The sequence below is a fragment of the Oncorhynchus masou genome, chromosome 18, assembly GCF_036934945.1.
Source record: "Oncorhynchus masou masou isolate Uvic2021 chromosome 18, UVic_Omas_1.1, whole genome shotgun sequence".
Taxonomy (NCBI): domain Eukaryota; kingdom Metazoa; phylum Chordata; class Actinopteri; order Salmoniformes; family Salmonidae; genus Oncorhynchus; species Oncorhynchus masou.
This window is the reverse complement of record NC_088229.1, coordinates 19371643-19389142: the sequence shown is the minus strand read 5'-3', so window position 1 is coordinate 19389142 and position 17500 is coordinate 19371643. Positions and strand designations below refer to the sequence as shown.

Genomic DNA, 17500 nt, shown 5'->3' with positions numbered 1-17500 from the left:
TTTAATATACTGTGTGTGTATATATATCAGGTCCAGGTGGGCGGTCTCCATGTATCTCCAGGGGCGGTCCACATCCTGTCAGACAGCCTGCTCACCCTTCCCGCCATCGTCTCCATCGCCGCCGGCGGAGGCCTTCTCCTTATCATCGTCATCCTCGTCCTCATCGCATACAAACGCAAGTCGCGGGAGAATGACCTCACCCTGAAACGCCTGCAGATGCAGATGGACAACCTGGAGTCCCGGGTCGCCCTGGAGTGCAAGGAAGGTGAGTAACACTTTATTTACAGTGCCTTGCGAAAGTATTCGGCCCCCTTGAACTTTGCGACCTTTTGCCACATTTCAGGCTTCAAACATAAAGATATAAAACTGTATTTTTTTTCTCTCTCCTTTTTTAACAAATCAAAAACTGAAAAATTGGCCGTGCAACATTATTCAGCCCCTTTACTGTCAGTGCAGCAAACTCTCTCCAGAAGTTCAGTGAGGATCTCTGAATGACCCAATGTTGACCTAAATGACTAATGATGATAAATACAATCCACCTGTGTCCGAGATACTGTTGTGAAGAAGTTTAAAGCCGGATTTGGATACAAAAATATTTCCCAAGCTTTAAACATCCCAAGGAGCACTGTGCAAGCGATAATATTGAAATGGAAGGAGTATCAGACCACTGCAAATCTACCAAGACCTGGCCGTCCCTCTAAACGTTCAGCTCATACAAGGAGAAGACTGTTCAGAGATGCAGCCAAGAGGCCCATGATCACTCTGGATGAACTGCAGAGATCTACAGCTGAGGTGGGAGACTCTGTCCATAGGACAACAATCAGTCGTATATTGCACAAATCTGGCCTTTATGGAAGAGTGGCAAGAAGAAAGCCATTTCTTAAAGATATCCATAAAACGTGTCGTTTAAAGTTTGCCACAAGCCACCTGGGAGACACACCAAACATGTGGAAGAAGGTGCTCTGGTCAGATGAAACCAAAATTGAACGTTTTGGCAACAATGCAAAACGTTATGTTTGGCGTAAAAGCAACACAGCTCATCACCCTGAACACAACATCCCCACTGTCAAACATGGTGGTGGCAGCATCATGGTTTGGGCCTGCTTTTCTTCAGCAGGGACAGGGAAGATGGTTAAAATTGATGGGAAGATGGATGGAGCCAAATACAGGACCATTCTGGAAGAAAACCTGATGGAGTCTGCAAAAGACCTGAGACTGGGACGGAGATTTGTCTTCCAACAAGACAATGATCCAAAACATAAAGCAAAATCTACAATGGAATGGTTCAAAAATAAACATATCCAGGTGTTAGAATGGCCAAGTCAAAGTCCAGACCTGAATCCAATCGAGAATCTGTGGAAAGAACTGAAAACTGCTGTTCACAAATGCTCTCCATCCAACCTCACTGAGCTCGAGCTGTTTTGCAAGGAGGAATGGGAAAAAAATTCAGTCTCTCGATGTGCAAAACGGATAGAGACATACCCCAAGCGACTTACAGCTGTAATCGCAGCAAAAGGTGGCGCTACAAAGTATTAACTTAAGGGGGCTGAATAATTTTGCACGCCCAATTTTTCAGTTTTTGGTTTGTTAAAAAAGTTTGATAAATGTCGTTCCACTTCATGATTGTGTCCCACTTGTTGTTGATTCTTCACAAAAAAATACAGTTTTATATCTTTATGTTTGAAGCCTGAAATGTGGCAAAAGGTCGCAAAGTTCAAGGGGGCAGAATACTTTCGCAAGGCACTGTAGATAGCCAACTAATAGTCTGTGTTTTATTTGTTATCAGTAACATTGAAATGCATCTAGGGAAACATCCATAGACATTCAGCAAATAATCCACATACTATTAGTTGCAACTCTCACAAACTAAACCTGGTCTAGACTGTGTAGTGCTAGGCAAAAACCAAAACCTGGCGGGGGGGGTAACCCTGGTCTAGACTGTGTAGTGCTAGGCAAAAACCAAAACCTGGCGGGGGGGGGGTGACCCTGGTCTAGACTGTGTAGTGCTAGGCAAAAACCAAAACCTGGCAGGGGGTAACCCTGATCTAGACTGTGTAGTGCTAGGCAAAAACCAAAACCTGGCGGGGGGGGGGGGTGGCCCTGGTCTAGACTGTGTAGTGCTAGGCAAAAACGAAAGCCTGGCTGGGGGGTGTAGGCAAAAACCCTGGCCTAGACTGTGTTGTGCTAGGCAAAAACCAAAACCTGGCGGGGGGGTGACCCTGGTCTAGACTGTGTAGTGCTAGGCAAAAACCAAAACCTGGCGGGGGGTGGCCAAAACCTGGCGGGGGGGGTGGCCCTGGTCTAGACTGTGTAGTGCTAGGCAAAGGAGTAACCCTGGCATAGGGTTATGGAAGGTCAGTTCAGGCCGGGGGGGGGGGGTGACCCTGGTCTAGACTGTGTAGTGCTAGGCAAAAACGAAAGCCTGGCGGGGGGGTGACCCTGGTCTAGAGTGTGTAGTGCTAGGCAAAAACCAAAACCTGGCGGAGGGGGTGACCCTGGTCTAGACTGTGTAGTGCTAAGCAAAGGGGTAACCCTGGCATAGGGTTATGGAAGGTCAGTTCAGGCCAGAGTCGCTAATCATGTACACTAGACTATATCCTTATCCTCCATTAGCAACAAAGTCATGTCATCACAGGTACAGAAACTGAAATCAGTCTCTCAAAATGTCTGTGAAGAGTTAAGCAATTATGTTTGGTCCTCTTCTGCTCTACATAGCTATTTTGAGACACTTTGAGTCCAGTTTCCTTGTAGGGTTTAAGACTGAGCTAGCTAGCTGGGCTCCACTAAGGCATGTTATAATCACATGAAAGACACACATTGACAATAAGTAAATAACTGGTGGTATGTGTTGTATAATGTAATACAAGTTATTGTGAATCTGGGTTAGTGAGTCAGGTTTTGTCTGACATACACACAGTCTCTGCTGTTTAGTTTACCCTGTTTTTGATGCTGATCGTGGCACACTAAATGCACATGGTGCTTGTCTATCGCTAACACACACTGGCTTACACAAACACACACACACACACACACACACTGGCACACACACACACACACTGGGTCACACACACTGGCTCACACACACACTGGCTCACACACACTGGCTTGCACACACTGACTTACACACACTGACTTACACACTGGCTTACACACACTGACTTACACACACTGACTTACACACACTGGCTTACACACACTGGCTTACACACACTGACTCACACACACTGGCTCACACACACTGGCTTACACACACTGACTTACACACTGGCTTACACACACTGGCTTACACACACTGACTTACACACACTGGCTTACACACACTGACTTACACACACTGGCTTACACACACTGGCTTACACACACTGGCTTACACACACTGACTTACACACACTGGCTTATACACACTGACTTACACACACTGGCTTACACACACTGGCGTACACACACTGACTTACACACATTGACTTACACACACTGGCTTACACACACTGACTTACACACACTGGCTTACACACACTGGCTTACACACACTGGCTTACACACACTGGCTTACACACACTGATTTACACACATTGACTTACACACACTGGCTTACACACACTGGCTTACACACACTGACTTACACACACTGGCTTACACACACTGGCTTACACACACTGACTTACACACACTGGCTTACACACACTGACTTACACACACTGATGAAACACATGTTCTCCTATGAACACGTCTGTAATGGCATATCATCTTTATTTCATGGCATTTTGTGTGTGTGTGGCATGTATGTTTCAGTCTGTGTGTGTGGCATGTGTGTTTCAGTCTGTGTGTGTGGCATGTGTGTTTCAGTCTGTGTGTGTGGCATGTATGTTTCAGTCTGTGTGTGTGGCATGTGTGTTTCAGTCTGTGTGTGTGGCATGTGTGTTTCAGTCAGTGTGTGTGTGGTATGTGTGTTTCAGTCTGTGTTTGTGTGGCATGTGTGTTTCAGTCTGTGTGTGTGTGGTATGTGTGTTTCAGTCTGTGTGTGTGGCATGTGTGTTTCAGTCTGTGTTTGTGTGGCATGTGTGTTTCAGTCAGTGTGTGTGTGGCATGTGTGTTTCAGTCTGTGTGTGTGGCATGTGTGTTTCAGTCTGTGTGTGTGTGGTATGTGTGTTTCAGTCTGTGTGTGTGGCATGTGTGTTTCAGTCTGTGTGTGTGTGGCATGTATGTTTCAGTCTGTGTGTGTGGCATGTGTGTTTCAGTCTGTGTGTGTGGCATGTGTGTTTCAGTCTGTGTGTGTGGCATGTGTGTTTCAGTCTGTGTGTGTGTGGCATGTGTGTTTCAGTCTGTGTGTGTGTGGCATGTGTGTTTCAGTCAGTGTGTGTGTGGTATGTGTGTTTCAGTCTGTGTGTGTGTGGCATGTGTGTTTCAGTCTGTGTGTGTGGCATGTGTGTTTCAGTCTGTGTGTGTGTGGCATGTGTGTTTCAGTCTGTGTGTGTGTGGCATGTGTGTTTCAGTCTGTGTGTGTGTGGCATGTGTGTTTCAGTCTGTGTGTGTGTGGCATGTGTGTTTCAGTCTGTGTGTGTGTGTCATGTGTGTTTCAGTCGGTGTGTGTGTGGCATGTGTGTTTCAGTCTGTGTCTGTGTGGCAGTGTCTGTTTCAGTCTGTGTGTGTGTGGCAGTGTCTGTTTCAGTCTGTGTGTGTGTGGCAGTGTCTGTTTCAGTCTGTGTGTGTGTGGCAGTGTCTGTTTCAGTCTGTGTGTGTGTGGCAGTGTCTGTTTCAGTCTGTGTGTGTGTGGCAGTGTCTGTTTCAGTCTGTGTGTGTGTGTGGCAGTGTCTGTTTCAGAGTTTGTTGTAAAGGCATGGCCTCATTTGAGATTTTTAGGCAGGCCTCGTTAAAGCCTAATAAATCTGTGTTAGTGCTGAGCTCTGCTGCCCTACACACACACACACACACACCCCTGGTGGGCCATAGTACAGACAGGGCACGCTTCTGTTCACTTCACCAGCTGACCTCTGAACATAGAGCCCAGAGGAAGATCAGGAAAGTTACTGTATGTATTCCCTCCAGCTAGCCTGAAGACAGCTTTACCACTCAGAATTACAGCACATAGAATAACTCCAACATACAGAATTACAGCATATAGAATAACTCCAACATACAGAATTACAGCATATAGAATAACTCCAACATACAGAATTACAGCATATAGAATAACTCCAACATACAGAATTACAGCATATAGAATAACTCTAACATACAGAATTACAGCATATAGAATAACTCTAACATACAGAATTATAGCACATAGAATAACTACAACATACAGAATTACAGCATATAGAATAACAATAACATACAGAATTATAGCACATAGAATAACTCTAACATACAGAATTATAGCACATAGAATAACTACAACATACAGAATTACAGCATATAGAATAACACTAACATACAGAATTATAGCACATAGAATAACTACAACATACAGAATTACAGCACATAGAGTAACTCTAACATACAGAATTACAACATATAGAATAACTCTAACATACAGAATTACAGCATATTGAATAACTCCAACATACAGAATTACAGCACATAGAATAACAACAGCATATAGAATAACTCCAACATACAGAATTACAGCATATAGAATAACACTAACATACAGAATTATAGCACATAGAATAACAACAGCATATAGAATAACTCCAACATACAGAATTACAGCACATAGAGTAACTCCAACATACAGAATTACAGCATATAGAATAACTCTAACATACAGAATTACAGCACATAGAATAACAACAGCATATAGAATAACTCCAACATACAGAATTACAGCACGTAGAATAACTCCAACATACAGAATTACAGCACATAGAATAACTCTAACATACATAATTACAACATATAGAATAACTATAACACACAGAATTACAGCACATAGAATAACTCCAAAATACAGAATTACAGCACATAGAATAACAACAGCATATAGAATAACTCTAACATACAGAAATACAGCACATACAATAACTCTAACATACAGAATTACAGCATATAGAATAACACTAACATACAGAATTACAGCATATAGAATAACACTAACATACAGAATTATAGCATATAGAATAACACTAACATACAGAATTATAGCACATAGAATAACTCTCACATACAGAATTACAGCACATAGAGTAACTCCAACATACAGAATTACAGCATATAGAATAACCCTAACATACAGAATTACAGCACATAGAATAACAACAGCACATAGAATAACTCTCACATACAGAATTACAGCACATAGAGTAACTCCAACATACAGAATTACAGCATATAGAATAACCCTAACATACAGAATTACAGCACATAGAATAACTCTCACATACAGAATTACAGCACATAGAGTAACTCCAACATACAGAATTACAGCACATAGAATAACAACAGCATATAGAATAACTCCAACATACAGAATTACAGCATATAGAGTAACACTAACATACAGAATTATAGCACATAGAATAACTACAACATACAGAATTACAGCACATAGAGTAACTCTAACATACAGAATTACAGCACATAGAATAACTCTAACATACAGAATTACAGCATATAGGATAACTCTAACATACAGAATTACAGCACATAGAATAACTCTCACATACAGAATTACAGCACATAGAGTAACTCCAACATACAGAATTACAGCATATAGAATAACTCTAACATACAGAATTACAGCACATAGAATAACAACAGCATATAGAATAACTCCAACATACAGAATTACAGCACGTAGAATAACTCCAACATACAGAATTACAGCACATAGAATAACTCTAACATACATAATTACAGCACATAGAATAACAACAGCATATAGAATAACTCTAACATACAGAAATACAGCACATACAATAACTCTAACATACAGAAATACAGCACATAGAATAACTCTAACATACAGAAATACAGCACATACAATAACTCTAACATACAGAATTACAGCACATACAATAACTCTAACATACAGAATTACAGCATATAGAATAACTCCAAAATACAGAATTACAGCACATAGAATAACAACAGCATATAGAATAACTCTAACATACAGAAATACAGCACATACAATAACTCTAACATACAGAATTACAGCACATACAATAACTCTAACATAAAGAATTACAGCATATAGAATAACTCCAAAATACAGAATTACAGCACATAGAATAACAACAGCATATAGAATAACTCTAACATACAGAAATACAGCACATACAATAACTCTAACATACAGAATTACAGCACATACAATAACTCTAACATACAGAATTACAGCATATAGAATAACTACAACATACAGAATTACAGCACATAGAGTAACTCCAACATACAGAATTACAGCGCATAGAATAACAACAGCATGTAGAACAACTCTAACATACAGAATTACAGCGCATAGAATAACAACAGCATATAGAATAACTCTAACATACAGAATTACAGCACATACAATAACTCTAACATACAGAATTACAGCATATAGAATAACTCCAACATACAGAATTACAGCATATAGAGTAACACTAACATACAGAATTATAGCACATAGAATAACTACAACATACAGAATTACAGCACATAGAGTAACTCTAACATACAGAATTACAGCACATAGAATAACTCTAACATACAGAATTACAGCACATAGAATAACTCTCACATACAGAATTACAGCACATAGAGTAACTCCAACATACAGAATTACAGCATATAGAATAACTCTAACATACAGAATTACAGCACGTAGAATAACTCCAACATACAGAATTACAGCACATAGAATAACTCTAACATACATAATTACAACATATAGAATAACTATAACACACAGAATTACAGCACATAGAATAACTCCAAAATACAGAATTACAGCACATAGAATAACAACAGCATATAGAATAACTCTAACATACAGAAATACAGCACATACAATAACTCTAACATACAGAATTACAGCATATAGAATAACACTAACATACAGAATTACAGCATATAGAATAACACTAACATACAGAATTATAGCATATAGAATAACACTAACATACAGAATTATAGCACATAGAATAACTCTCACATACAGAATTACAGCACATAGAGTAACTCCAACATACAGAATTACAGCATATAGAATAACCCTAACATACAGAATTACAGCACATAGAATAACAACAGCACATAGAATAACTCTCACATACAGAATTACAGCACATAGAGTAACTCCAACATACAGAATTACAGCATATAGAATAACCCTAACATACAGAATTACAGCACATAGAATAACTCTCACATACAGAATTACAGCACATAGAGTAACTCCAACATACAGAATTACAGCACATAGAATAACAACAGCATATAGAATAACTCCAACATACAGAATTACAGCATATAGAGTAACACTAACATACAGAATTATAGCACATAGAATAACTACAACATACAGAATTACAGCACATAGAGTAACTCTAACATACAGAATTACAGCACATAGAATAACTCTAACATACAGAATTACAGCATATAGGATAACTCTAACATACAGAATTACAGCACATAGAATAACTCTCACATACAGAATTACAGCACATAGAGTAACTCCAACATACAGAATTACAGCATATAGAATAACTGTAAAATACAGAATTACAGCACATAGAATAACAACAGCATATAGAATAACTCCAACATACAGAATTACAGCACGTAGAATAACTCCAACATACAGAATTACAGCACATAGAATAACTCTGACATACATAATTACAACATATAGAATAACTATAACACACAGAATTACAGCACATAGAATAACTCCAAAATACAGAATTACAGCACATAGAATAACAACAGCATATAGAATAACTCTAACATACAGAAATACAGCACATACAATAACTCTAACATACAGAAATACAGCACATAGAATAACTCTAACATACAGAAATACAGCACATACAATAACTCTAACATACAGAATTACAGCACATACAATAACTCTAACATACAGAATTACAGCATATAGAATAACTCCAAAATACAGAATTACAGCACATAGAATAACAACAGCATATAGAATAACTCTAACATACAGAAATACAGCACATACAATAACTCTAACATACAGAATTACAGCACATACAATAACTCTAACATAAAGAATTACAGCATATAGAATAACTCCAAAATACAGAATTACAGCACATAGAATAACAACAGCATATAGAATAACTCTAACATACAGAAATACAGCACATACAATAACTCTAACATACAGAATTACAGCACATACAATAACTCTAACATACAGAATTACAGCACATAGAATAACTCTAACATACAGAATTACAGCATATAGGATAACTCTAACATACAGAATTACAGCACATAGAATAACTCTCACATACAGAATTACAGCACATAGAGTAACTCCAACATACAGAATTACAGCATATAGAATAACTGTAAAATACAGAATTACAGCACATAGAATAACAACAGCATATAGAATAACTCCAACATACAGAATTACAGCACGTAGAATAACTCCAACATACAGAATTACAGCACATAGAATAACTCTAACATACATAATTACAACATATAGAATAACTATAACACACAGAATTACAGCACATAGAATAACTCCAAAATACAGAATTACAGCACATAGAATAACAACAGCATATAGAATAACTCTAACATACAGAAATACAGCACATACAATAACTCTAACATACAGAAATACAGCACATAGAATAACTCTAACATACAGAAATACAGCACATACAATAACTCTAACATACAGAATTACAGCACATACAATAACTCTAACATACAGAATTACAGCATATAGAATAACTCCAAAATACAGAATTACAGCACATAGAATAACAACAGCATATAGAATAACTCTAACATACAGAAATACAGCACATACAATAACTCTAACATACAGAATTACAGCACATACAATAACTCTAACATAAAGAATTACAGCATATAGAATAACTCCAAAATACAGAATTACAGCACATAGAATAACAACAGCATATAGAATAACTCTAACATACAGAAATACAGCACATACAATAACTCTAACATACAGAATTACAGCACATACAATAACTCTAACATACAGAATTACAGCATATAGAATAACTACAATATACAGAATTACAGCACATAGAGTAACTCCAACATACAGAATTACAGCGCATAGAATAACAACAGCATGTAGAACAACTCTAACATACAGAATTACAGCGCATAGAATAACAACAGCATATAGAATAACTCTAACATACAGAATTACAGCACATACAATAACTCTAACATACAGAATTACAGCATATAGAATAACTCTAACATACAGAATTACAGCACATACAATAACTCTAACATACAGAATTACAGCATATAGAATAACTCTAACATACAGAATTACAGCACATACAATAACTCTAACATACAGAATTACAGCATATAGAATAACTCCAACATACAGAATTACAGCACATAGGATAACTCTAACATACAGAATTACAGCACATAGAATAACTCTTACATACAGAATTACAGCACATAGAATAACAACAGCATATAGAATAACTCTAACATACAGAATTACAGCATATAGAATAACTCCAACATACAGAATTACAGCACATAGAATATCTCCAACATACAGAATTACAGCACATTGAATAACTCTAACATACAGAAATGCAGCACATAGAATTACTCTAACATACAGAATTACAAAGATAGGACATATTGAAGACATAGTATACTAGAAGGGTATATCCTCTAAATGTCATTGTCTTGTTTCTCTGGGTTGTGTCAGGGCTGTGGCAGAGTAGAGAGGTTCATAGTGAGGTCTGCTCTATGTCTGTTGTAGGGCCCAGCTGGGGGGTGTGAACAGAGCTGAGCAGCACACAGCTACATGGGGCTTATAGAGCTAAAGCCCTGGACACATACAGACAGACGGAGAGATACTCTTAGCAGACACACACACAGGCGAGGAGACACACCGAAGGGTCATGTTTTAAACAGCATCTGTGTTCAGGAAGAGTGTAGTGCACCGAGGGTGGATTTTGAGGGGCAGCTAGGTACCTGGGTTCCCCTCCAGGGGTGTATGCCTGAGCCCTGGGCCCTGGGCTGGGCTAGCAGGGGTGCTGTGGAGCAGGCTGTAGGCATGGGGGAGATATGACTGTGATTGGCTGTACAGAGGCTAAGGGGACAACCGCAGGGCAGAGCAAGGCCCAGCAGGACTCAGTCAGGAAGGGACCAATTATCCAGCTCTCACCTGCAGCCCCTAACAGCAGGGAACACACCGGAGCTTAGATACAGTACAGTACAGCCAATTTACTGGCCCCCAGAGGGGTGTGTGTGTGTGTGTGTGTGTGTGTGTGTGTGTGTGTGTGTGTGTGTGTGTGTGTGTGTGTGTGTGTGTGTGTGTGTGTGTGTGTGTGTGTGTGTGTGTGTGTGTGTGTGTGTGTGTGTGTGGGAGGGAGGGGGTCACCATAGCTAGTGGGTGTACATACTAATACATGGAGATCTATGGTTTCAATTAAACCAGCAGGTCTGAAATCAGTTGATCCATACTAACAGTGCGGTTCATTTCTCCTCTCTCTACCAACCTCCTCCAGCTTTTGCTGAGCTGCAGACGGACATCAACGAGCTGACCAGTGATCTGGACAGAGCTGGTATCCCCCACCTGGACTACCGGACCTACGCCATGAGAGTCCTTTTCCCTGGCATCGAGGACCACCCTGTTCTCATAGAACTGGAGGTATGGAGAGAGAGAGATGGAGAGAAAAAGTAGACAAAGAAAAGTATGGAGGGGGAATGGGAGAGGGAAAGAGAAATGAGGAAAGGAGAGACAGAGTGAGGAAAAGGAGAGTGAGAGAGAGCTTCCACAGCATGCCCTCCATAAGCACCACAGTGCCAGGGGGAGACTGACACTCGTATGTCGTTCTGCCTCTCTGGCCTCTCTCTCTCTCACACACACACACACACACACACACACACACAGGTCCCAGTACAGTATCCCGACGTGCGTCTATTTCACCCACCAGCGCGTCCTTCATCAGGAGTAATGAAGTGGGTAATGTCCTGTTCGCTGGCAGCCCTGGGACCTCCTCTACATGGGACAGACTGACTGAAACACACTCCACAGAGTCCCTTTAATACTCTGCTATTCTTTATAGGGGAGTACAGGGTGGGTGTGAGTTGCTGGATGAGTTGACTTATTAGGGTACATGGGTAACAGGCTTATTAGGGTCAGCCTGTTGACTGTATGAGGGTGATATGGTGTGATAGTGAGGAATAAAGGCCCAATAGAAACAGCAGAATGTACTGTATGCTAGCGCCTCATAATGCCCCTTCATGATCAACTGAGTGTAAGAAAAGCAGTAGTGCAGTTCTGTCACATATGAAACAATCTGGGTGTGTATGAAGTTGTTTAAAGTAGAACTCTTAACACAGAAACCATGTGTTGTCATGTGGCATGTTAACCCTTTGTATCCTGTCCTGTATGTCCTAGGTGTCAGGTAACGGCCAGCTGAGCACAGAGAAGGCTCTGAAACTTTTCGCTCAGCTCATCAACAACAAGGTGTTTCTGCTAACCTTCATCAGAACTCTGGAGCTCCAACGCTCCTTCTCCATGCGTGACCGCGGCAACGTGGCGTCTCTCATCATGACTGCGCTGCAGGGCAAACTGGAGTACGCCACCGACGTGCTCAAACACCTGCTCTCTGACCTCATTGACAAGAACCTGGAGAGCAAGAACCACCCCAAGTTGCTGCTGCGCAGGTAAGACATGCAGTTTCATACACATTTGTATATGTACACACACATACATAAACGTTTACACTTTCACACACACACAGATGCATTATGCATGTATGCACAGACACACACATCTATGCTCACACATGCAGTATGAGCACATCTGCTGTGGGCAGAATGGAATGGGAAGTAGAGATAGTGGAGGTGGAAAACAGTGGGAGGATGTTGTTAATAGATAGATGGAGTGTGGATCAGAGAGGTGCATTCTACCACTTGTATTGATTCCATTCATCAAAAGTCCTAATATGTCATATGTACTTCATTTACAATGGCAAGATATGAATTTCTAGCAACAAGTACTTGTTTAGTAACCTTTGAATTATCAGCCAAGATAGAGAGTTGTAGTCGCTTTCATAGTTTTGATACTTGTTAAGAACAAAGCCACGTCATTTCTCGTGACCTTTCAGGCAGCAACATCTCTTGAGCAGGGGATACTTGACTCTTATTGCCAGACTTTGAGTCTCCTGTTCACTCTATGAGAGATCATGATAAACTTTTGAGTGGTTGCAGGTTGTGCGGACAGTTGGCATTAGTAGCAGTCTTCATAATGGAGGAGATGGGCCAGGTACTACTCCGGCACACTAAGGCCCTGCTGAGTCTCTCTCCTCAGGGGAGATATACTGTAGTCCCTGCCTGGGACTAAACCCTCCAGGAGTCTCTCTCTTCCACTCAGCCAGGAGCTCTCTAGGCGTCATTAGTTGTGATTTAGGAGATCAGCGCTGAAGAAACAACGATGTGGCCTACCCACTATCCATCCCTCTACCTTTTTCCTTTTCTCTCTCTCTCTCTCTCTCTCTCTCTCTCTCTCTCTCTCTCTCTCTCTCGTTCTCTCTCTTTCTCTCTCTCTCTCTCTCTCTCTCTCTCTCTCTCTCTCTCTCTCTCTCTCTCTCTCTCTCTCTCTCTCTCTCTCTAATTTAAGGGCTTTATTGGCATGGGAAACATATGTGAAGTAGATAATAAACAAAATAAATAAACAATGAAAATGAACAGTAAATATTACACTCACAAAAGTTCCAAAAGAATAAAGACATTACAAATGTCATATTATTTGCAAATAGTTAAAGTACAAAGGGGAAAATAAATAAACATAAATCATGGGTTTTATTTACAATGGTGTTTGTTCTTCACTGGTTGACCTTTTCTTGTGGCAACAGGTCACATGTTGCTGCTGTGATGCACACTGTGGTATTTCACCCAGTAGATATGGGAGTTTATCAAAATTGGGTTTGTTTTTGAATTCTTTGTGGGTCTGTTTAATCTGAGGGAAACATATGTCTCTAATATGGTCATACATTGGGCAGGAGGTTAGGATGTGCAGCTCAGTTTCCACCTCGTTTTTTGGACAGTGTGCACAATAGCAAGGCTATACTCACTGAGTCAGTTACAGTGGTCTGTCTCTCTCTCTCTCCCCCCGCCCCACCCCAATCTCAATCAGTCTGAGAGTACACAACTGTACCACTGTCAGTCTCACTTACACACTCCTCTGGCTCCTCATCAAACATTCAGCAGTAGCTTCGCTTTACTTTTCTCTTTCTGTCTCCTGTCTCCTATCTAGATTGTTTTCGACAGGACTCAGGGCCATGGACTATATCTTTAAATATAGAGTCCTCTTACTCTTTCACTAGAGTAAAGGCTGCCATCTTTGTATCGTTTTATAGGCTTATGGATGGGTTAGCAGGTGACCAGCAGAACTGTCACAGTCCGCCTTAACCCCATCTCCAGAGAGGAGAGAAGAGATAGGCAACAAGCAGAGGAGATGAGAGAGACTACAAGCAGAGAGAGGAGTAAAGAGATAGGCAACACGCAGAGCAGAGGAGAGAGACGACAGATAGAGGAGAGATGAGAGAGACTACAAGCAGAGAGAGGAGAGAAGAGAGAGGCAACAGGCAGAGAAGAGAAGAGAGAGATGACAAACAGAGAGAGGACAGAAGTGAACAGAGAGAGAGAGGAGAGAAGAGAAGATAGAGACAACAAGCAGAGAAGAGAAGAGAGAGACGACAAACAGAGAGAGGAGAGAAGAGAGACGACAAACTGAGTAGAGAAGAGAGAGATGACAAACAGAGAAGGGAGAGAAGAGAGAGGCAACTAGCAGAGAAGAGAAGAGAAGAGAGAGGCAACAACCAGAGAAGAGAAGAGAAGAGAGAGGCAACTAGCAGAGAAGAGAAGAGAGAGGCAACAAGCAGAGGAGAGAAGAGAGAGATGACAAACAGAGAGAGGAGAGAAGAGAGAGGCAACAAGCAGAGAAGAGAAGAGAGAGATGACAAACAGAGAGGAGAGAAGAGAGAGGCAACTAGCAGAGAAGAGACACATAGAAAGGATAGAAGTGAACAGACAGAGAGAAAAGAGAAGATAGAGATGACAAACAGAGAGAGGAGAGAAGTGAGCATAGAGAGAGGAGAGAAGAGACGAGAGAGGCAACAAGCAGAGGAGAGAAGAGAAAGACAAAATAGAGAGGAGAGGAGAGAAGAGAAGAGACAGAGATGAGAGAAGTGAACACAGAGAGAGAGAGAGAGAGAGAGAGAGATAACAAACAGAGAGAGGAGAGAAGAGAAGGGACAGAGAGATGAGAGAAGTGAACAGACAGAGAGAGAAAAGAAGAGAGAGAGAAGAGACAGAGAGAGAAGAGAAGAGAGAGAGATGAGAAGTGAAGAGAGAGAAGATAGAGAGATGAGAGAAGAGAAGAAAAGAGACAGAGAGAGAAGTGAACAGAGAGAAGAGACAGAGAGAGAAGAGACAGAGAGATGAGAAGTGAATAGAGAGAGAGAAGAGAAGATAGAGATGAGAGAAGAGAAGAGACAGAGAAGAGAAGAGACAGAGAGAGAGAAAGAGAGAGAAAAAGAGAGAGAGAAGAGAGAAGTAAACAGAGAGAGAGAAGAGAAGAGAAGAGAAGAGAAGAGACAACAAACAGAGAGAAGAGGAGAGGAGAGGCAAATGACCTGGATTATGCTGTTATGTTATTTAAAATGCCAGCCGCCAGCCCGACACACTCCTTGCTGGCCGTGGTTTCCTTTATCTCCCGTCATTAGGAACACAAGGGTTTAAGTCCTGCTGGTCTGGCCTTCAGGCCTGAATATTCCTTTAGTTTTTTTTAACATTACCTACCATTTCTTCAAAAGAATTTAATGGATTACCAATTTGATACACTGTTTCTTGTGGCTCATTGTGGCAAAGGTCCTGTTGGCTGACACAGAGAGGAAGGAGCGAGCTGAGTCATAAGCAAAGGAAAATCCTCATAGTGACTGAAATTGAACATATGTGTAACCCACAGTAATGTGTTGTTGTCATTAATGGGGATGGTTGAGGAATAGGACAGCTCTGTTCTGCTCTGATGGCAGCTCATCAATTAACAGTTGATAACAGGATGACTGAGCCTGTCATTATGTTTAGGCCTGAACCATCTCTACCTATTATTAATGAATTAGTCCATCTCTGCCTTCCATCGCTTCCTCTACTGATGTAGTCTGTGACTGTGTGCCAAAGATCACCCGTTTCCTGATATACATAGGGTGCAATTTAGGACACAACTGTAGAGATACATCTACACTTCCCTTCCCTGAAACCCATCAGGAGCCTCTACGCTACTTTACATTTCAGTCATACACTTCCCTACAGCCCACGTGGAGACTTCAGCAGCTACTATCTCTCCCACTGTGACAGTCCAGTCATCCATCCCATTCAGCCCACACAGATAGGGTGCACCCCAAATGGTACCCTATTTCCTACATAGTGCACTACTTTTGGCCAGAGCCCTAGCGAAGTGTAGATAAAATGTTTTATCTCTATTAGTGTGTCCTAAATGTCCCCCTATTTCCTATATAGTGTGTGGTTTTTGACCAAGGCCCATAGGGGTCTGGTCAAATGTTGTGCACTTTGTAGGGAATAGGGTGCCATTTGGGACTTATACTATATGGAGGCCCAGTATCTGAGGCAGCAGGAGGAGCAGTAGTTCCGTAGTAGTGTGTGACCATGTAGTTATTACTAACCGCCACAGCCCCGGACCTGGTTTACACGGTCAGAGAACGCCACCACACATGGGTTATTTATGTAACCTTTATTTAACTAGTCAGTTCAGAACACATTCCTATTTACAATGACGGCCTACCTGCGGGGACGGGGAATTTAAAACAATAACATTTGAATATAGGACAAAACATATATCACGACAAAACACAACGCTACATAAAGAGAGACCTAAGATAACAACATATTAGCAGCACAATATGGTAGCAGCACAACATGGTAGCAGCACAACATGGTAGCAACACAACATAGTAGCAGCACAACATAACAACAACATGGTAGCACCACAACATGGTAGCACCACAACATAGTAGCAGCACAACATAACAACAACATGGTAGCAACACAACATGGTAGCAACACAACATGGTAGCAACACAACATAGTAGCAGCACAACATAACAACAACATGGTAGAAGCACAACATGGTAGCAACACAACATGGTAGCAGCACAACATGGTAGCAACACAACATGGTAGCAACACAACATAACAACAACATGGTAGCAACACAACATAGTAGCAGCACAACTTGGGACAAACATTATTGGGCACAGACAAC

At 40.9% G+C, this 17500-nt stretch overlaps 1 protein-coding gene across 1 annotated transcript in view; it reads left to right on the top strand.

The window, feature by feature from the left end:
- LOC135504148 (plexin-A2-like) overlaps window positions 1-17500 on the top strand; it is a 467742-nt gene that overhangs the window by 392765 nt on the left and 57477 nt on the right. Inside the window, exons 20-22 of the mRNA XM_064922474.1 lie at window positions 31-265; window positions 11718-11860; window positions 12614-12882. Of these exons, the coding sequence (XP_064778546.1) occupies window positions 31-265; window positions 11718-11860; window positions 12614-12882 (647 nt within the window). The remainder of the gene's footprint in view (window positions 1-30; window positions 266-11717; window positions 11861-12613; window positions 12883-17500) is intronic.